The sequence below is a fragment of the Propithecus coquereli genome, unplaced genomic scaffold (assembly GCF_000956105.1).
Source record: "Propithecus coquereli isolate 6110/MARCELLA unplaced genomic scaffold, Pcoq_1.0 Scaffold136, whole genome shotgun sequence".
NCBI classification, from domain to species: Eukaryota; Metazoa; Chordata; class Mammalia; order Primates; family Indriidae; genus Propithecus; species Propithecus coquereli.
Window position 1 is genome coordinate 2,166,968 of NW_012137858.1, and position 22,726 is coordinate 2,189,693.

General features: G+C 34.5%; 1 protein-coding gene across 1 annotated transcript in view; it reads left to right on the forward strand.

Moving 5' to 3' along the window:
* The window catches only part of NRXN1 (neurexin 1), a 1,407,118-nt gene that overhangs the window by 1,169,434 nt on the left and 214,958 nt on the right, over positions 1-22,726 (forward strand). The window contains 1 exon segment of the mRNA XM_012638853.1: positions 20,070-20,241. Coding sequence (XP_012494307.1) covers positions 20,070-20,241 — 172 coding nt within the window.

A 22,726-nucleotide genomic window follows, 5' to 3' on the forward strand; every position in this document is an offset into this window, starting at 1 on the left:
TTTAAACATTTAAAAAATCTCTTATGTAACCCTTACTAGACCTCTGAGGCAGATATGGTTTTCATGCCCAGTTTTAGTAAAGCGAGCAATGGCTTGCTCCACACGGGACTGAGACACACACTCAAGCACTTTTGACTCCGAGTCTTACAGTGCGTATCAAAACAATGACCAAGCCCTCGCAGCCTCATAGAATTCTGTCTCCACAAAAGAGTTCACAATTCAATATACTTGAAACATTATATCAAAGGATGCCTGTAAAACAAAAATATTTAGACACACACATTTCACTGAGCCAGTAGATGTGGACTCATTAAGACTAAAGCCAGAATAAGAAGAGTCTCGTGTAACACAGGTTTACTTTTGTTTACTGGAGAAGGCTAAACAAGGAAGGGATCTTCTTAGGTGATATGGTATGACAGGTGAAGAAAGAAATTTGGGTTGTTTGCCTCGTATTTAGATGGCTTCATCAAGTAGACCGGTAGACTAGTGAGGGTAATATGGCTCCAATGAAGTTTAAGGCCAAGATAAAGAAAGTTAGTGTTTCACATAGCAGAGAGGGGAGTATTTTGGATAAAGAAAAAGATTTGAAGATATGGAGGGGTGGCTGAATTCCTGTAATTGCATTTTCAAATACACAAGAATAAATATCTAGCTAAGGAACAGTATGCAAAGGTCTACATGTACTAGTTTACTAAAAGCTCAGATCAGCAACTAGTGAGTGTGGCTATTAAAAAAACAGACAATGTTGATGGAAGAATAATTTCTTAAAGAAGGTAGTACACTGCTTAGTACCTACCTTACGTGTTGCATTTAAGTTAGTGTATTGTGTTACAGTCCGTTAGATTCTAAATTTATGAATAAACATTATATCTGAAAGATGAATGGTTATAAAAACTTAGATTGATAAAGAATGAAAGATGATTTTCCAGCAGAAGACCTTAGCTGAAGATACGATAAAAAAAAAAGTGGCCCAAATAATTGTTTTTAAATAGGCAAAGGGTTATCATATGGGAAACATGTACGGATTATGTTATAATGATCCATGGTACAGACCCATGAAAGAGAGGTAATTTTAAATTCGAAAGGGTTTTGAAAAAGAATAGGCTACTTTGAGAAGTAGTAACATCACTGGCAGGTTTCAAGTTGAACTTAAGTGACTCTTTGTCAGAGATATTGTAGAACAGCTTTCTGCATCTGGTGAGAGTTCGGGCTGAAGATCACTTCCCAATTCTAAGATTTTTGTTATTTTATTATTGAGTATTTTAAGAGTCATTGGCAAATTCTTTCTCATTTCTTTCACGTTGCCCCTGGTGCATCATGGTTCAATCTAAAATAATGGACCAAGAGAAATCCTAAAATTTCTTTTGTTTGTGGTCTCCAAGATAAAATCATTTGCAATTTAAAGTTCTAAATAATCTGAGCAAGTAAGATGAAAATAAAGCATTATACCTAATGGGAGTCAATTCATAAGTCTGAGGGAAAGGAAATGAGAGGCAAAAGATGTTGACATTTTTATCTTTTAGTGCTGATTTTTTAAAAGGAAACTCAGTTTACGGGCATTCTCCCAAACTACTAATAAGGGAACAATAGAGAATTTTTATGACTAGTAATGTGAAAGAGTCCAATATATATTGTGTAGTCTAAATTAAAACCTAAGGGGGAAATATTTACTCAGCTATGTTATTGAATTATATTTGGTAACCACTATTATCCAGTAATGGAGAAACAAGACAAAAAGAAGAACTAGAACTGGCCCCTCCATTCATGTGCAATCAATTTTTTATTGCCTAAAATTTATTAATATGTGCACCCACACACATACACACCCCATATGTAAAGTTGGGGCACACCCCATATGTAAAGTTGGGGAAAGAATTAGACTTGATTTTTTTTTTATTTTGAAGGTTATGTAAATTAAGGATTTGCTTTTTCAACATTCTTTATTTCTAAGTGAGAAAGGAATATCTGATGTTCTCTTGGTGATGATTATTGCTTTTCTCTGTATCCTTCTTGCTTCTTGCGTTAAACATTGGCCTTAGCTTGACAGGAAGTATAGGATACTCCCATATCCCCATGCCATCTCCATTATGCTTAACAAAGGTTCCCTTTACATTGTAAACATAGGTTTGTTGTGTTAACTGCATCACCATTATGCAAGTATAATTGCATATAAATCAAAACCATTGTCAATATAAAATCATACAGAATATATTCTTACTTTGTGTTCTAAACTGTCTTTATTTTCTGATAGGTTATATACAGAAACCCAGGAAACATCATTTTGTGTGACATCAATAAATAAAAATAAACCCACTCTACAAATAAACGTGAAAGATTGCTCCCTAGATACATTTATACTATCTAAATATAGTCCCCTGGCCTCAACCAAAGTGAATGTAGCTGCAATTTTGATAGAAAACATCAGCTGTGAATGTAGGGTCCTCACTAGTCTCTGCTGCGGTAATTGCTGTCAAGGCATCTCAGCATCCCAGAAGAGGCCAGAGTTGATTATTTTCTTTTTCTTTTCTTATTTTTTGAAATATCTCTTAAAGCAAGGCAGAATTCAATAGTTCAATAAACCTAGGAGAATCCCACAACCTAAGCAAAGAAACAATTTTAAATTTCAAAGAAGGCAGAAGGAGTATGCTATTTTGAAGTTATAACAATGCCATTTTTGTTGGTTTTGGGCTAAATTTTTAATGTAGTACTAGTGATTATCACCAATTGAGCCATTATAAATTAAAATATATTAAAGTATATGAAAATTAAGAAAGCAACTGAAAATAGAATAGAATTACAGAACTGAAACGGATGATCTAGAAAAAGATGTACTAAATGAGGAAACTGAAACAAGAGAGGAGTTATGTAATTCGTTCAAGATTACAAATATAGTTAGGGACAAAAACTGCAGTTCTCTTGATTCTCAGGCTACCATTGTTCATTCTTTCTATTACGGAAATTTTCTAGCACAAATAGAGAAAATAACATAATAGGCCTCAATGTTCCCATCACCCAAAGTCCACATTTAGAAACACTTGCCAAAAAATATTCATATACTTTCATTTAACTTACATTTTACTTTTTTATTCTATGTTGTTGAATGTCTTTGGAACTCCTTATGAGAAGTATGCCTTTATGTTTGATGGTTTCATTCTTAGAATGGTTTTCCAAAGATTAGCAGCTTTGTTTTATTTATTTATTTTTTTGCATATAACAGTGTGGTTTCAGTTTAGTAGGCAGTAGTGTGTTATTGTTTTCCTCATTTTTTCCAATAATTTAAACTATTGTTTTCATAATCCTGTCATATTTCATTGAGTGATGTGTTTAAAACAAAGCTAAAACATGGTGATAATGTAAAAATTTATTTCTTACTTTTATGGGAATGCTTTTAGTGTTAAGTATGATGTTGGTAGTTGATTTAAGATGGAGTCAGTTCTATCATGCTAAGGAATGTTGTTTTTCTATTTTACCGGGTGATTGTTTTAAAATCAAAACTGCATATTGAATTTAACAAATACCTTTACAGACTCCATCTTAATAATGTATTTTGATTTTCCTTATTTGTCCCAATGACTATATTTACTAATTCTGAAACATTTCACAATTTCTGAAATGTGCTTTATCTGGTCATATATGACATTTAAAGTAAAAAATGGCCAGGTTTGATTCCTAGGTTCACACTTAGTGACTATGTAAATTTGTGCCACATTTCTTCACTTGTAAAATGATCTTAATAATGGTTATCTCATAGTTATAGAGCTAAAATTGCTTATTATATAAAGTATGACATAAGGATTGACTCACATGGAACTACATGCAGCAACCATCTTTATCATAGTATATTATTCATTTATATATTATTGAATACACGTAGGGAGTATGTCAACTAGGGTTTTTCTAACTATGATTATAATATAAATTGGTCTATGGACTTTTTTTGTGTGTCCTACCTTTCACTGGCTTTTGTATAAGAAAGTTCTAATGTTATGAAATTGGAGGGGATTGTAATTTTAATTGTTTTAATTTTATGAAGTTAGTGAGGAGTTCTAATTTCCTATGTTCTGAAACAGATTTTATCACTGGGAATTACCTATTTCTTGGATTTTTTTTTCCCCAAAGTCAACATAAAACACTAGTAGTGAAGAGAACATATGGGAGATAGATCTGGATTCATATCCTGATTCTTCAAATGATTAGCAGAGTAACTTTTGGCAAGTGACATTTTCATGCCTCAATTTCCTCACCAGTCAAAAAAAGGGAATAATAGAACCTGTCTGGCAGAGTTGATGTAAATATGCAATCAATGTTGAGTAAATATTTATTTTGTGATCATTATAGGCCAGACACTGTGTTCAGAGCTATACTAAAAATGATTAAACTGGGAATATAGGAAGTGGTCATTGGCAGTTAGAACTTAATATTATTATCAGCAGTATCAATGACTGGGACACAAACCACCTATGTCAAGAGCCTTTCAGTTATTTCAGTACTATTAATAGTTTTATTAACTGCCTAGTTTATCGATTTCAGCACTGTACCAATGTATGAGTTTAACTGTGTACATAGCTGGGTTGGTATTTTTTTCTGAAGAGATTGACAGTTTGCTTCACATTTTTATTGTGGTACTTGAGTAATAAAAATTATATTCTAGAAAGTAGCATGTGACAATATTTGTGACAAAGCAATCCTAAAGATAGTAAGAAATTGAATAATAGCAATAATTTTAAAAAACTTCTAATAATCTCTTTAAAGATTAAAGGGATCACCAGTACAATAATAAATGAAAAACTTACCTTATGCAATTTCCAGCTGGATAGTCTAAGAGAACATGATACCACTGAATGTCCTAGAAAAGCTTTGGCTAGCAAGAAAAAAAAAAAAAAAAGGTGTTTTTTTTTTTTTTTGTTTGTATTGTTTTTTTTAAGAATGTCAAAAATAATACAAGTTTTACGAAAGAATAAGTTGGGTTAAAATTAAGATGTGGTTCAAGAATGGATAAATTCAACAATAATTTTGGAAAGCTCAGCTACTCTGTATGTGTAAGGCAGCAAGGCTCACCTTTTGAGGTTGAAAGATTATTTTAGGTGGTTATCAAGTTCCTCTTTCTTGTGCCTTTATTTGGAGAACTTGAGAATTGCTTGCTTTTGCCTTAATGTTGTATTGATAATCAGATATTATATTGCATTAACTGTGTTTCTTCTATAACTAGTGCAGTGGTCTGTGCTAAAGTCAGTAGAGTCATTTGTTCAAAAATGCATTGAAATAATTTAGCTCTTGTAACTTAGATTGGACATTGTGATGTTTTAAGCTAAATGACCAGTCAACAATCTGTTAAAAACAAAAATAAAATTAGATGCTAAGAAAGCATGTAAATGCATAAGATAAATTTAAAGATTAAGTTTATAAATCTGTCTTGAAAATCTTTTCATAATTTCTTCTTACAGCATTTTTTGGATAAAATAAATTGTGATAGCAAAGTTTGAGAGAGCTGATAGTTAATTAAAGCAGAAAATTGTATTATAATTACTTCAAAGAAATATGGAATAATTTAATTTTGACTAGCAAAGCTTATCAAAAGCTTCATTTTATCAAACCAGTTGTGCTGGGTTCACCTTTGTTGCATCTTGGTCCAAACTTAAATGCCTCCTACATCTCTTAGTCACCTGTCATTAAGTGTAATTGTTTAATCTTGTGAGTTAATCACAGGTTATTACTTATTAGATATTAATTAGAATGCAACCAGAGCTAATATTAAATATTTTTCTCCCTGTCCACATTAAAGCAGGCTCTTTGTTTAAGGAGAAAGGGTTTTGGTTATTTTTTGTTAATTTTTCAGGGCAACATTGATATTATCTGTAGGATTCCTTGCATGAAGCATTTACTCAGAACTATCATTCTTGGGCAACATCTTGGATAAAATCAGCTTACATTAAAAATGGTATCATTAAATGCCAGACCCATACTTACAGCCTTAGGGAGAAAAAGAAGATGATAATGATTAAGAGGTTGATTTCAAACAACTACGTTACAAATTAAACAATTAAAAAAATTTCAACTTATAAATAGAAAAATTGAAATATATCACTGCAAGGAGAGTATTAAAAGGGTCTAAGAAGTGGTTATTATATTGTTAAGAGAAGGGTTAAATGGGAGAAAAAAAGAAATAATGGAAATGTTAAAGTTAATCATAATCTGAAATTGAGTAAGAAAGTTGAAAATTATTAATATAACAGAAAAATACTTCTAATGGATCCATTCATATTTCACATATCAGCAATTCCACCTATTAAATTATTTTATTATTTTGATGTAAGAATTGATGGTTTATATAATTATTTGAAACCATTTGAAAGCTTCATGTGACAGTACCACACAATGGCTTTTTTGATACAACCAAAGTTGTTACAAAATTCAGATCTACATTTATTTGATTATTAATCATGACATTTGGAAGATTTGAACTGCTATTAAGTTCTTACTATTTCTTTTTAAATGTCAGGTTTCTTACCTTTGGGAAAGTACAATTGAATTTCTCATTTCCTTGCCTATTGTAGTCACAGATTTTGTTAAGCAAAAAACTCCATGTTTGACTTTGTTTTGATGATTATTTATTCTATTGGATTTGATTTGAAACATGAGATGCATCTTTCCAAAATGGCGACCAATGCTAAAAATGATTTAAAGAAATCTGTTAGTTATAAAAAAAAATGGACACTAGAGAAAAACAGGGATATAGACAAGATGTGATAGAAGAAAAACACTGACAGTTTCTCCAAATGTTCTTCCATGTATAGAGTCTTTGAACACCTGGTGACACTCAGAATTTTAATTATGCCTAAAGGGTATTGCTTCCATTTCTTTCCCAGGGCTCTTGAAGTATGAGAAAGTCTGTCTCAGCCCTAATGCAGGTGTAGATTTAGCCTACTATTGATAGTAATTCTTAACACTTGGACTAATTTAATGCCCATGAGAGAGAAGTTTCTGGGTTAGGGCCACCCCTATCCTGGCAAGTTTGTCAATATACAAGCCTACTAAAATGATAAGGGATTAGAGGCCCCAGGATACTCTCATATGGCCTTTTCTACTTCCAAGGGATCTTGAAGGCTGTATAGAGGGAGATAACATGGTGTGGTTGGAAGATGTTTGTTTGGAATCAGACAGGCCTGGATTGGATGTGACTAATAGATTGATGTTTGAGCTGTGTTCCTTTCACTGCCATCATCATGCATGTGCTGCCAAATACTGCCCTTCTATGAATATCCACACTCATTTGGGAAGCTTTGGCACTGCTATTACAAAACAGTGAATACGTTAGATATAGTTTCCATTTGGCCTTTGAATTATATTTGTGATTAATTTATCAGTGATTTTTTACTTTCTCAATTAGATTTGGTTCATGTTCATTTTAAAAGAGGAGACATGTTTGGCAGGGGAAGTGTGTAAATTGGATATAAGATCACAGCATATTAATCTTTCTGTGATATTTAATACTTCAAGGTTTATTAAAGATAACCTGAGCCCACTGATGAATTCTGTTAATCAAAAAAAGACATGGCCTTCCTGTATGGCACTTGCTTTTCAACTATTGTCAGCACAGACCTTTAAGTATGTGTCTTCTATACTCCAGTGGGGTAACCACTAATAAGTTTTTGCTTCATGAAAGGGCATTCAACAGATTCAGTGAGATCCACCCTAAAATCTCAAAGTTCTTTTCTCAAAAAAAAAAAAAAAGAAATAGGGGATCGGTTATTCTGGGATGAGGAAATGAAGGAAAGGGCTAAATAGGTAAAAAAAAACAGCAGAGGTCCTGAGATTCATCAGAACATCTGACATTCATGGACATGAAAGTCTAGTGTGGTAGAGCAGTGAAAGAGAGAGAGCACTTGTTCCTTTGGTAGATTGCCACTAATTTGACTTCACTCCAGGTATTTATTCCTCAGGCTATCTTTACTGTGTTAAACATCCACAGGTTTCTTCAAAATATCCTCTGGCTCTTCCAGGTGAACAGTGAGAAGGGATAACTTCAGGGACCCTCCAGTGTTTACTACTCTGGAGTTAGAAATGAACCTTTATACAAGTTCAAAATGTCCATGAATTATATGAATTTGAGCACTTTATGTATGTTTGGCTTCAACATTCTTGGTCAAATTGCAAGGCAAATTTTCATTTGACTCCATTTATTTGAAATTTTTCTGGAAGTATAGAATTGGATGAAGAATCCTTCCTCTTGTTTGAAGTGGCTTGTTCACTGCCTAGAAGACTGCATTTTGGGACATGGACATTGAACTCTGTTCATCCACTCTTCTGGATGAACAGGGAGGTGAAAGGGTCACAGGTGAATACTTTCTCCAACTAATTTGTGGAGGATACTTGAAAAACTAGTCAAGTGATTTCAAATGGTATTTTTAAGACAGAAATTTTACGAAGAACTCTTGCTACATCTTGAGATAAAAGGGCTCTCTAGAGAAATAAGTTAACAAGACATTCCACCCCGCAAAGAAACTAAACATGTTACATTAGCTTTGATATATAAGCATAGAATGATGAATCATTTTTGACATTGTAGAAGTAATGACTTTTGGAAAATGTGGTGAGTCCCTGTTGATTCAGGAAGCCTTTTATATATTGCATTTTATAAAGCACAATGATGAATGACACTTAGGAACAAACAATTAGATGAATGTCAAGATGCATACCGTTAGGTTGTACATTTATATCAATAATTTTCCATCCTTCAATTGAAAATATTTTAATGTGCTTAGCCATCTATTTTTCAATTGCTTTATTTGTGCAAATGATATATTTTACTTTTTTATGCATAATTCCATAACCTAGTTTTATCTCCTAGACAAATTTTCTGAATAATACCTACATATGTTCATATATAATTTGCATATCTTAATCTCTATAAACAGTCCATATATTTATATCTGTATCTGAATTTGCATATAAAAGCATCTGTCTTTATATGTACATATTTTCCCTCCTTGAGGCCTAGGCACACACTATTAATATTTTCTCTCTCTGGAAAACTCTTATGCTCATTATTGATTTCTTCTCATCAGCTCCTCAAAGAGGCTTTGCTTAATCACTCAAACCCTCTCATGACACCCTTACTCTTTGCTTCTTGACACTTAGCATGCTTTATATGTTAATATAAATTTTGATGTATAAAGAAATAATGTGAAATCTTCCTTATGGCAGCAGCATGTCTGCTTTGTTAACCATACTTTATCTAAAAATTGATAGAATTCCAGGAGTATAATAAAAAGTTAATTTGTGCTTTTTGAATACATATTTGTGAGTACTAAACTCCATGTGTTATGGTAGTTCCAAAATTTTAGTGTCATTTGTACCAGAAAACCATACAATTTGAGGAAAATGAATGTATATAAACACATCCAATGACATATATTTTTAAAAATTTGAGTCATGGGAAGAGTGGTATAGTGTTCTGTAAAAATGATACTTGATAAATATTTCTTGATATTGTTTTATTTTTGTGGTAGTATTATTGTTTTATGAAGATGAAGAAAGGTCATAATCATTAGATGCTTCAGCCTTAGAGATTCCATATTCTCTTCTGAAAGCTGTTGTGCCAAAATTACACACATAAACACAGATTTATTTTTGATGGCTGCAGGAAATTATTACCACTTCAGAATAATCGAGCTTTGCTGATTCTATAGAAAACAGTCATTGGTGAATGCATTTCTATGCCCATATGCACATCTTTTTTTTTTCTTTTTTTTTTTTTTTTACTAAGGATGTCAGACAGGTAGTCCTGAACCAGAAGTCAATAAGGAAGAGAAAAAGAAAAGGAGAAAGGTAGCACTGTCAGCTTTTCTCTGGTAATGCATTTCAAGTTAGGGCTCTGCTTGAGGCTTGTGAAAACCAAGATAGCATTATTAAAAATTCAGTCCATCCAATACACTTGAAAACATTACCTCACTATTATTTTTCCAGTTGCAAGTCAGGTTTCACAGAGTTAAAAAATGATATCCCTTCCAAACTAATCTTTCCATTCCAATTTACTGTAGATAACTTATATCAACTAAGGCACTGAAAATAATTACAGTAATCTCTTGATATATGTTCATGGTTTTTAAAGATTGTTTTTCAAATACAAAGGCTAATTTGGTTTTACCTACGGCCTAGTTACTAAGGTAATGTTTACCATGCAGAGGACTAAAATTACCATCCAAAGATGTTTTGTCTATTTGTCTGAAAAATGTTGTGCTCTGTGCTATGGAAATTTGGAACATTAGAGTTAAGAGTATAATTATATAGTCGGCTCTCCATGAAAATGATGGTCCTGGGATACAAAAAGTAAATGAAATCCACAGATAATCCCAAACCTTTTTAATAGGAAAAAAAAAACAAACCTTTTTACATGGAAATGCCAACAACTACCAGAATTGATAGTCCCTTCCCTGTCCAGTTCCTGGTGGAAGTAATATAATAATAAACAGTGTAATGGCCCAAAGACAAGGAGTCAGAGAGAAACAGAAAAACAAAGGGTATGGTTTTAATCAGCACCTGAAACACGATGGTTATTGCATGTAGTTTCCAGAATGAATATATGGTGTGACTGGACAGGCAAAACTAATTTAATACTCAAAGATTTTTAAAGTAGTAATAATTTTTACAAATCCAAAAATTATGAACAAAAAAGAAAATCTGTATATGAACAGCCCACTGCGTGTAGACAGGGCATCCCTTAAACCAGTGTGGATTTGAGATCTCCATGCAGAAGCCCAAGCAGTTTGTTGTGATATCAGACCACTAGGCTAAGTATCCAAACCAGAAGTGCTATCTGTGAAAATTTAAGACTGTTAACATAGGCTACCAAGTCAATGCCTTTTTCATGCTCCATTTTGTTGCTGCTCTTGATACTCAGGGGAAATAAGCTAAATAAAACACATTCTTTACATATAAGCACATAGTTAGTGGCTAGTATTTCTACTTCATGGTGGGTGGTGTTTCAGGGAATAAAGATACAGAATTAATAATCTCCATGAGATGGCTCTGATTCACAAGAGGAACAGCTTTATTTTATTCTACAGCTATTAATATCATGGTATCATGTAGAGCTGTGATATTTGGGACAGGGGAAAGTACCATAAAAAAGCTTGGTGATATTTCTGAACCATGGCTATACTGGAGAACTTCACGATGGTTCAAGAATGTCTTCTCAAGTATAGTATAAAGGATAACCATTATTGGCTCAATTTGTGAAACAAAAAAAATAGAAAATATCTCAAAATACCAAAGTCAGGATTATTGCCCCATTGAGAGGTACAGTGGCTAGTCACTTAGTGGGCTAGCTTCATCTTAACATTGTTTTAATTTTTGATTTAATTTCATCTAAGGGGAGACAAATGTGAAGAAATAGCAGCACTGAGGGTTTTGATGTTACCATCAGAGCTTAGGGTCTGTCTGTCTTCAAGAGAATTCATTGATCCTTTTTCTCGCTTACCACCATCAAGTCCTACATCAAGTCCTACCTGACAAGGCAGGGGCTCTTATCAATAAGGACAAGCCCTTCCGTCCTCCACTGGGGAAAGAGGTTATACTGTTTTTTAGGGAGGAACATATATGGTATACAAAAGGCCTCACAGGATACTGTACATTCTCTTTCACCTCCAAAACTTGAGAATATCTGGGTTAAAAATGTAATAAAATTTTAGAGTTTATCCATTTTATAAATTTTGGGGAAAAAAATCTAACAGAGGCTCAAATTCAAATTTAGGTGCCTTTGATGTATTTCAAAGAACTCAACTAGTAATTTATTTCCTAATCATTTTCTGTGTTAACTACTCTTCCTTACATTTAGGCTTTTCCTAGAACCGTAATATTATTGAGATGGGAGGGGGCATAGAGGTTGTCTAATCAAGCGTGTTCTGCTACAATACAGCCAATGGCAGTACATTTTATCCCACAGGTGAGCACAGTTAGATTTTAGAATGTTCTCTCTTACTCCAAATGGTAGAGATAAATGACATGACTTTGATCAAGTCTCAGCCTTTCTGAGCTTTAGCTTCCTCATTTATAAAATATATACCTCTCTTAATAAGCTGTTATGGAGATTAACGAGATACTATGTCTTCTAGCAAAACTGCAATGGCTATACAATTCAAGTATTATTTTTAATTAACGTCCATCAACCTATGAAGCTAAATACTGCTTTTCAAAAGTAAGAATAACAATAACAGTTGTAGTAATAATAATAATAATACTAATAGCTCACAGGTGCTGTTGTAGCCATTAAATATGCTAAGAACTTTGTATGCCTTATCTCATCAAAAGAAAATTGCAGCATGATGAAAATGTCCTGTAATTAAATAGTGATGGAGGTTGCACAACCTTGTGAATACACTAAAAATCACTGAACCATATACTTTAAAAGGACAAATTTTATGATATGTGAATTATATCTCAATTAAAAAAAGAAAATTGAATGTGAAAGAGTTTTGGAAAATTGCAAATGTAAAGATAGTCTGCTAAGTGCCATAAAGGCTACAATGAGGAAGAAGTCATCTTTTTCCTACCCTCAGGCTGTTTTTTAATATGTTTGAGGAGTTGAAACAGGCACATAAAAACTAACACCTAAGGCACTGTGTGAAGAAGGATTGCGATAGGTTTACAAAGTTGTATTAGACATTCTTAGGACCAAGAGATGGATATAAGCCTCCAGGAAGGTAATATCACTGCTCAGGTATAGTTTCATGGAAACACAGGAGCTATAGCATTCTGTAGTATGGAGACATGGTAGAGAAGATATACTATCCTTAACACATTGACTGCCACACTAGAAAAAAAATAGTCCCTGGGGCCACAGTACTTTATGAAAACAAAACGATCCTTTCTAATTTGTTATTTTTTATTGTTTTCTGTGTGAGTGACATGCAACGCAATCCACGTTTTTAAAGTTAAATTTTCAATATTAATTGTAACAATAAGAACATCCACAAGTAAGATTTTCATGAACCAACTGTAGGGTTTTGCTTCACGAGGCCCCGGGCTCAAAACTGGTCTGAGTTAAATACAACTCATATGGCAGTTATTGTGTTAATGAAGATTTGACGGGAAAATGAAAACAGTGTTTTTTTAAAAAATGTATTATCCCTAAATCTAAATTAGATATTTCTGAGGTAGCATCACCCTGGATCTTGCCCACTGCTGGTCCTTATTATGTGGTGCCACAAACTGTAGCCAGCCAAGAAGAAACATGCGCTCCGCAGCACGCTCCTCTTTGCTCAGTCCTCTAGTTTGGTTTTACGATCTTTTCTTGAAACACTGACACAGCTGAGGTCATTCTTTTTTAGAAAATCTCACCAATTTGGTCAGATCCAGTGCCCATTCTTATTAGCTATGTGATTTGGGAGAGATTATTTAAACTCTCCAAGGAGATAGAGACAATGCACTCGCCTTCCAGGTCTGCTAGGAGTTTTAGATGCGATACATTGTACCTAGCTCAATGCCTGGAATGAGGTGAGCAGTCTAGCATGTAGGGCCTGTAAAGAGGGATAAAGGTAGAACGAGCATATCTTCTATGTCTCCTGGTGTTTCTCTGGTCCCTGCTGGCTGTGTCACAGCTGTCCAAATGCTGGCTTGCTCCTGAGGCATAGTAGGAGGCTTCCCGAGACCCATCGGTGCACCTGTGCTCCTCCCGGCCACCCAGCTCTCTTGTGGGTGCATTTGTATGCGTGATTTACCTTTCCAACTTGATTGAAAGCTTTCCCAAACGCAGAAAACACACTCTACGTGTTTGTATTGTCCCCTCAGTAATAGTACAATGCTGGGCATATATTACATATTTAATTTTTGTTATTTGAATGAATAAAAAAGATGCTATTCAGTGGGATATACAGGAGATAGGGCAGCAAGAACTTGTTTTTGAAGTGGTGATGTTTTTATGGTGGGGGAGGGGCAGTTACAGCTCAATGCCAGGTTAAAACAACTAGACTAAAACCACTTCTTGACATTATAGACCATCTGGATGGGTAAGTACAATTTCTACCAGCCAGTGGGATCTCTGTGCCATTCACTCGGAAATGTATTTGGGTTAAATTAACAATTATGTGAATCAGTGTGTTTGCTTTGAAGTTGGAGAACAGGTGGCTCTGACACTCTCTGCAGTGTTGCTTACTTTGACAACGGTGACTACAGGCCCCAAAGTCCCCCTCATGCCTTCAAACCTTTGCTCCCTGGTGAGGATTAGTCTCTAGAGGAGCAAAACATAACATTCAACCCAACTCTTGATTTCGATGCACAGTGTAGATTTAGACCATGGGAGTCATTCCGTATTCTGAAATGAGCACAAGCTCGGAGAGCATTTGAAAACATTGTTGCGCTCTGTCCAAAGTGGGGCCCTGGAGTATCGAGTGTATCCTGTTGCGTGACAGAACCTTACAGAACATAAACAAGATTCCCTTCTAATCTATACGCCCTCCTGAGTGGCATACTTGTTCATCCTGTTTGGTGTGACTCTCTAAGAGTATGGTTAAAAAAAAAAAAAAGGAGACATTTTCATTTTTTACTGATCTTTTTTCCTGAGCTTAGTTGAGCCAAGCACTTCTATTTAACAAACCCAGAATAGGAGGAAAAAAAAGCAGTGGACTCAAATCTTATGTAATATATCCGTGTGCCATATATACACTAAACCTTTATATATATATAAAAATATATATGCATTCTGTTTTATCTATTTCATATGCACATAGATTAAAATATATCTGCATCTGTAACATGCAAACATCTTGCTTGAAGTATGCCCAAGATATTGAGTATACCATTAAATCTTAATCTTGGTTAAAACATATTTTTCAAATGAATATGTTATTGCACATAGAATTAGATGGTGCATTGCACTATACTGCCACTCGATAGAATTTTCAAGTCCCTGCCCAGTGTCATATTTCATGATATTTCTCTAACTTGGTTTAATAATATAATCCTTATTCAGAAATGGGCTTTTGTGAAAAAATCAATAATTACCTTTGTCACTATTTATTTAATGAATCCGTGGAAAGACTTCATTAAATTATAAATGCCTCGTTACTGATACTCTCATAATAGATTTTTGAAATTGTGATTTGAGCCAGTTATCTATTTCAAGGAAGATGCAATACTGTGAGATCAGAGTATGTCCAGCGAAATGACTGCTGGTTTTGCTAATGCAATATTCATGAGAATTTGCTGAGACAATCACATTTAATCCCAGAGAAAAAGAATTTGAAATGAATTCTTTTAAATTGTAATTATCCATTGGCAAGAAAGTTTAGCAAGTTTTATTGTTTATGTGATTGAAATGACTTGCTATCCTGTCAACAGGGGAGGATTTTGTTTTTAGAATATCTGTAGTTTCTGAGTGGAATTATAAATATTGGTCCTATAAATACACTTGATATTAATATTTTATGCTTTATGTACATTTTAGATTTATTTGTTTTCAGGGAAAAACTGACCCTTTGGCTATAATTGATACTTAAATTGTTTTTCAAGGCCTTGATGCAAATTGGGATGGGGTAGATAATGTCTGAATTAGGGTAGGGCCTGTGGTTTGAATATACTTTTATGGTATTCAGTTCTAGTCTAGCTAGCTAACTCTAGAGTTTGAATCAATGAGATGTCAAAGATGTTCGAAGTTGAGGCAACAAATCAACATATTCAAGAAGAGATGGGCATAATTTAAAAGTCAGATGCTCTCCAAACATCGGTGACTCTCATTGTTTCTTAATTGTTTATTTCACTATTTTGCAAGAAATTAAACCCTAGGAAATCTGGGGATTTCTGCACCTGGAAAATACGCATTTTACATTTCACGTTGTAGGAAAATTTAAAGATAAGGTAAAGGGACTTATTTCAAAGTGCGGTGCATTTACCATTAGCATTGCAATGCATCTGTTTATAGAACTTGGACCTCCTTAATAGTTAGAACTCTGATGAAAATCTACTCTTGTGCCTTCCAAACAGAACAGATAGGAAACTTCAAGAAATTTTTCCAGTCTATCCTAGATAAGGAACATATGTATAATAGAAGAGACCCTAAAACAATGGGCAACTCCAGAGTAACACAAATTTTCATGTACTTCTTATGTTGAAAGAGCTGCTTCCTAGGATGCAATAAAAATTTAAATCTGTTCTGTGAAAATATTAATATTTCTTCCTGAGCACCAGGGAAGTCCAGGGGAAGCCTAAACAATACTTTGGTCACTCTCAGATAGTAAAAATGTCATCTGTTCATTTTTAGACATAGAAAGTAACATCACGTCACTCTGTCGTGATAGAACTTCAGTTAAAGCCTCTCCATTATCCCTGCTTTGGGCACATTGGAGCCCCCATTTGCACTAGAAGAGAAACATAATCTTTTTTTGTTGTTTCCATGACTTTCATCACTTCTCCTCTCCCTCTCTGATTCATCCAAGCAGGAAAAAGAAGAAGACATAGGGGCAGAAATGACCTTCCTTGGCTATTGCTGTAGTCGCCATCTATCTGGGCTTAGCCTATGTATAAAGCTCTTGAGCATTTTTTGAAAATATTTTGGTGGATTCTTTAGAGATCTGAACCACATCATTAGGATTTCCTTACCTGCAATTCCCTTGAGATGGGTAAATGTACTTCCTTCATTTAGGATTCCCGCCTCAGCCCCTGGCATCCATCACTGCAAGTTCAAGTTCTTTCTGCTGAAAGTGAACTTTCTTCACCCCTCAGCCCGGTCCCTTTGGTGGCCCCACTGAACAGAATACAACACGATCCTACACTGGCTCTCTGAACCATGGTCCGTGGGCAATGCTTATGTGTTCTTTGTTCTTACAAATTCTGATGCACAAGTGGCCCCTGGTGTAGTAATGTCTCTTTGCTCAGCCATCCGGCATCAGCCAGCCACAGTTCCAGAAGATTTCTCAGGTCTAGTCAAATCCCAGTTTACTGACTACCTTGACCACTTCCACCAAGTTCCAGAAGACACATATCAAACTTTCTGAGATGTTTCATTAAAGTAGCTTTCCAGTGCACTTGAGATAAGGAAAAAGTAACCTTCTACCTTGGAGGTATGTACAAATCACATCACATCCCAACTCTCTCCAAAATTTCTCTTCTAATTATCAATCTCCTCTTGGCTTTTCCGGCTTTTTTGATGGACCGAACATTGGTAATTAATTCAGGGCTGTGAAAGCAGTTCTTAATGTTCTCCTTTGCAAATCTAGTTTAAGTAATCCTATAGTACATTTTGTAAAATGGAAACAGTAATCTGTTTTCTGGGTTATTATCTTATCCTAACATCTCAGCTTAAACAAAAAGAATCCATTTTTACATCCACGTATCAGTTGCTTACTATTTATTACAAAGTTATTTTAAGCACACATTGATTGATGCATGTCTACTAACTTCAAAGCACAATACAAGGCCCTATGGTGCTGCTGTTCTAGAAGGAGAGATGGAACAGGTAACAAAGGACTGCTAGATTTACCAAATCTGCTAACTGCAGCTACTGGATGGCACAATAGTCTTAAATTCAGCCTGTGTAATGATTAAGAGCCCAGACTTTGGAGGCAGACTGCTTGGTTCTGAATCACAGCTTTTCTTTCTTACTGTGTGCCCTTACACAAGCTGCTTAATATCTCTGTGCCTCAATGTCCTAATCTGTAAAATGGGGATGTAATAGTATCTCCCTGTAAGACTGTTATGAGGAATACAAGAGTTAGTATTTGTAAAGTGCTTAGAATACTATGTACATTTTTGTTGTTAGTAAACTCAGAATCAAAGTGGGTAGTGTAATTTTCCTAGTACATAGACTTTTAGTATGTTTTCCTCTGGACCTACTGTTTTCCACCACATTTCTTATCCTTACTTTTAAATATATGTCACTATAAGGCATTTACATTTTGTGTAGAATAATTCAGGCAATAAAGAGAATTCCAATGAAAATGGAAATTTTATATAAGAGCCTATGGAGACTTTTAAAATATTTTAGCCCATTTTCATAAGCACTTATTATTTTCTCATTTTACGAGAATTTCTATTTGTTCATTTTCAGTAAATTATTTAATATAGTGTGTGTGTGTGTGTATATATATATATATATACTTTTAATACACATGTGATATAACTCCACAGGAAATTTTCAAAGAAAAGGATATTCTATAATAGAGACATCTGTGCCCGAATGTTTTTGGCAGCACAATTCACTATTTCAAGGATGTGGAAACAACCCAAGTGCCCGTCAATCTATGAGTGGATTATTAAAATTTGGTATATGTATACGATGGAATATTACTCAATTATAAGAAATGACAGTGATCTAGCACTTCTTATATTTTCCCGGATTGAACTTAAGCACATTGTCCGAAGTGAGGTATCACAAAATCGGAAGAATGGGCTCCACTTATACTCGCCATCAAATTGGTACTAACTGATGAACACTAGGGTGCTCACATGGCAGTAATATTCTCCAGGAATTAAGGGGATGGGGCGTGATAAAATCACAACTAAAGGACACAGTGAGCATTGTAGAGGGGAAGGGCATGCCTCTAACCCTCGCTTGGGCGAGGCAAAGACATAAAATGTAACCCTCATAATACCCTGAAATAAAAAAAGAAAAAAATAATCTCATTTAAGAGATATAATAAATTATCTTGATTTAACAAACATTTAATAATGTTAAAAATGTGATTTTTTTAAAGTTATATTCATCAAGCCTAAAACAAATCAAAACAAATTTAAAAACCATACTAACTTAAAGAGATCCTTTATGTACAATAAGAACCAAGGGGGGGAACAAAACTTTTAGGATATCTACGTGACGAGGCTAATGAACAATGTTGTAAAATAATACCCTTAAATATCTTCCTTAAATTAATGCAATTTTATCCAATATTTTTATAGAGATTCTCAGTGTTAGCTGATGCCATATTTTTTGCTGCCTAATTCAGTGATGAGAAGCCGGCAAATAATGTGGACCAAACCTTCAGGTTTCTAACATTCTAATTTAAAATTTATGTAGGAATGGATGGTCTGATGACTTTAAACCCTTCTTCCCCCATGTCATTCCTCTCAACTGAGGTTTGATGAAAGGTGAACAACAGTTTGAGGTTATGTACTCCGACAAGAGCCTGGAGTGCAGGTATTCTGTGTTAGTGATTAAGGGCATGTCCACATGCTTTTAAAATCAGCTGAGTTTATGGTAGAGTTGACAGTCCTGTTGGAGGATGCTTCTCAGAAGCAGAGGTCACAGCATACCTTTCTCTTTGCCACCATGTATTGCGGAATTCTAAAGTTAACAGCAAAAACTTTACAGTTAGAATGATTTGTAATGCTGCTTTGCATAATTCAGAGAGTGGGTTAATTTTAGATAATTGTATCTTAGCTTCCACTTTAGTTATAATCCAATAATGAGGGAACTGAATTTTATTTAATAGTTGTAGTACGTCACTATTCCATTACCCGGAATGGAACAAGTAAATATATATTTGCACCTTCTTATGTCATTGTTTCATCATCTATAAAATAAAGAAATGCAATGTTTCAGTCTCTTACTATTTGATGGTTTTATAAATAGTGACTAAGAAAATGTACCCATTAAATAACTGTCTGTGTGCTCTATACCCTTTAGAATGACTTTCTATCTTGTGAACATTTGTCAATTGGCTCTAAACAGACTTGATTGTTCTGAATTCTCCAGTTATTAAAAGGAAGAATTTCAAGCCTCATTTTCATTGTGAAATGGGGAGAGTGGATTAAAGGAGCTATGTTCAAGGACACGAAATGATGTCCTTTCATGCAGGCAGCTGTGCCCCTTCTCCGTGGCAACCTCTGCGAAGAAGGCAGCTCAATTCCCCTGAAACTTTGTCTTATGGAATATTATCCATGAAAGAAATGTCTTAAATTTACCCAAATGTAAAGAATCTTGCCTCTACTTCAGAAGTTTTTCAGAAGTAAAGTTGGAGGAAAGCAGCTGTTGTTCAAAGCACATTCTTGAACAACACTTTGTATGTAATTCTTATTAAATGCTGACTAATCAGTGCAACTTAATACAACTCTTTTTTTTTTTTCCTTCTCCCTTCCAGCACCAAGGAAAAATTGGAGTTAAGTTTAATGTTGGGACAGATGACATCGCCATTGAAGAGTCTAATGCAATCATCAATGATGGGAAATACCACGTAGTCCGTTTCACGAGGAGTGGTGGCAATGCCACATTACAGGTGGACAGCTGGCCAGTGATCGAGCGCTACCCTGCAGGTAAGCAAGTGAATGTGTATCTGGGGGAGGTTTTATGAGAAACAGACTGGAAAACAGTTTTGCGTCCATTTCACCAAATTGTGGTTTTCTGAGAAACCATCAAGTATTTATTGGACTTTAAAGTCATGTGAATGTAATGTTGTCCTAAACTGTTCTTGCCTCAGTGTACAAATGGCATTTTATAGGAGAACTTGAAGGCACACGATATCGTTTGCAAAATTCAGGACATCAGTGAAACCAGAAAAATGCACACATAAAAGGCACAACATGTCAAAGCTCTTTTTACTGGATCGTTGCATTTGACCAAAGGAAAGGCTTTGTCAAAAGTAACAAAGTTAAACTTTAAAATTAAGGGAGAGAATATTACAACGCTTTTTTTTTTCCTGAGAGAAAATAAGACCTGACCATTCCTCTGATGGATGGTAGTGAACAGCCGAAACTCATGAAAGGTACAGGAGGCCCGTAAGACAAGTAGAGACACAGGTTTGAAAAAAATTAGTACCGTACAAGAACATGTAAGGAAAAGAAGTTCGTTTTCACTTTCATATAACCATGGAGTTTGATAAGGATTCTGTGACACTGGTACTACTCATTTTAAGTGTCTAAAATAAATGTCAATTCATTATTAACAGCATAAAAATTATTTATTAATGAGTTTTGTCAATACTATGTTACTGAAACAAAGTTGATAGATTAGAAATTCAAACCAGTGTTACTTGTGGTTGCATATATTCTCAATTAAAAATAGGCTTTTAAAGTAAAATATAAATTAATCATTTTCCTTTCTATATTGTAGTACAAAATAGGTGACTAAAAGCATGAGTCTTATTTTTCTCTGTTCCCTTTTAGATAGAACTATTTCTTGCACAGCACACAATTTATAACAGTATAAAGAAAAAGTATAAAAATAATGATAACCAAAATGTATATATAAACTCCTCTGTTAGAATTATTTGTTTCTCGGAAGAAGTAATTTAATGGAATAACTAATGTATTAAATAAATACCAAATTTCCCTAGTACTGACTCACAATTGGGGAATGTCTGTTATACCCTTCTGGACCTTTTTTGATTTATAAAATTCTGCATCTTCAAGCCTCAGTTCAAACCTATTCTATCAGTTCTATAAGCCTAGTGCTCGGCAAATATTTGCTGAATTAAATGTAATTAAAACTGCTCTATGTCAAAATTCAGAAACAAGCAAATTAATAGTATGTCTAGTGTCTATTACAATACTAGCAAATAGTGGACACTCAATACATATTTGCTGAATTGATGCCCTGGGAACTATCACAATTTTACACTACAATTATGTGAACCACCTACAATAAGGTGAAGTAATGGAAGATAATGGAAGTAATGGAGGCAAAGTAACGTAAATATGCATGTGCTGTTACATAGCCCCTGCTTATCCCTTATTGCATTCTCTGAAATCCTAGTATAAATGTGCTTTTTAAAAAATAATAACTACAATCTCAGTAGAATTACAGAAAAGTAAATTGGTAATTTTCCTAAAATATGGATAAATCAATACCTATTTGCTGAGAGGAAGTCATTGCACTGGATATCTTGAAAGATATATAGAAGGGTCTAGGCTTTCCCCAGGGAATATTGTCATCTGTGAATAGTGGACCTGAACATGTAAAATGATAAATGCTGTTACTGTTATAATGTGGCAGTTGCCTCTTGAAGATTAGTTTTGTTTTAACAGTTAATTTTTTAAATGACCTTTATTTAGTAACTCTTGTCTGCATTTTCTAAATTGGTATCTTTAAGAACTCTATTCTTGAGGTTATTAATACCTATAGCAGGAGAGGGGAAGTCCTGTACTCAAGTTAGTTTGGGAAATTCTGAGTTAAACTAAGTTAAAAATATCTGTACTTGGGCCGGGCGCGGTGGCTCACGCCTGTAATCCTAGCTCTCTGGGAGGCCGAGGCGGGCGGATTGTTTGAGCTCAGGAGTTCGAAACCAGCCTGAGCAAGAGCGAGACCCCATCTCTACTAAAATTAGAAAGAAATTATCTGGACAACTAAAAATATATAGAAAAAATTAGCCGGGCATGGTGGCGCATGCCTGTAGTCCCAGCTACTCGGGAGGCTGAGGCAGAAGGATTGGTTGAGCCCAGGAGTTTGAGGTTGCTGTGAGCTAGGCTGACGCCACGGCACTCTAGCCAGGGCAACACAGTGAGACTCTGTCTCAAAAAAAAAAAAAAAAAAAAAAATCTGTACTTGGACTTAACTTTATTAAAAAGAGAAAAGTAGGATTCATTACCCAAGCACAGATTATCAAACCCTAGTTTCTAATATATCATTACTTTTTAGTAAATATTTTGTTTTTTAAAATTTCTATATCTCTCAATTTTACTATATTTTATTTCATTGTGCACATCCCAGATACCATATACTAGGTATAGTTCAAAAAAGACCTGGTCCCTGTATTCTTTTAGAAGGCTAATATCTAATTTGAACACTGGTAGCTGAGATTGG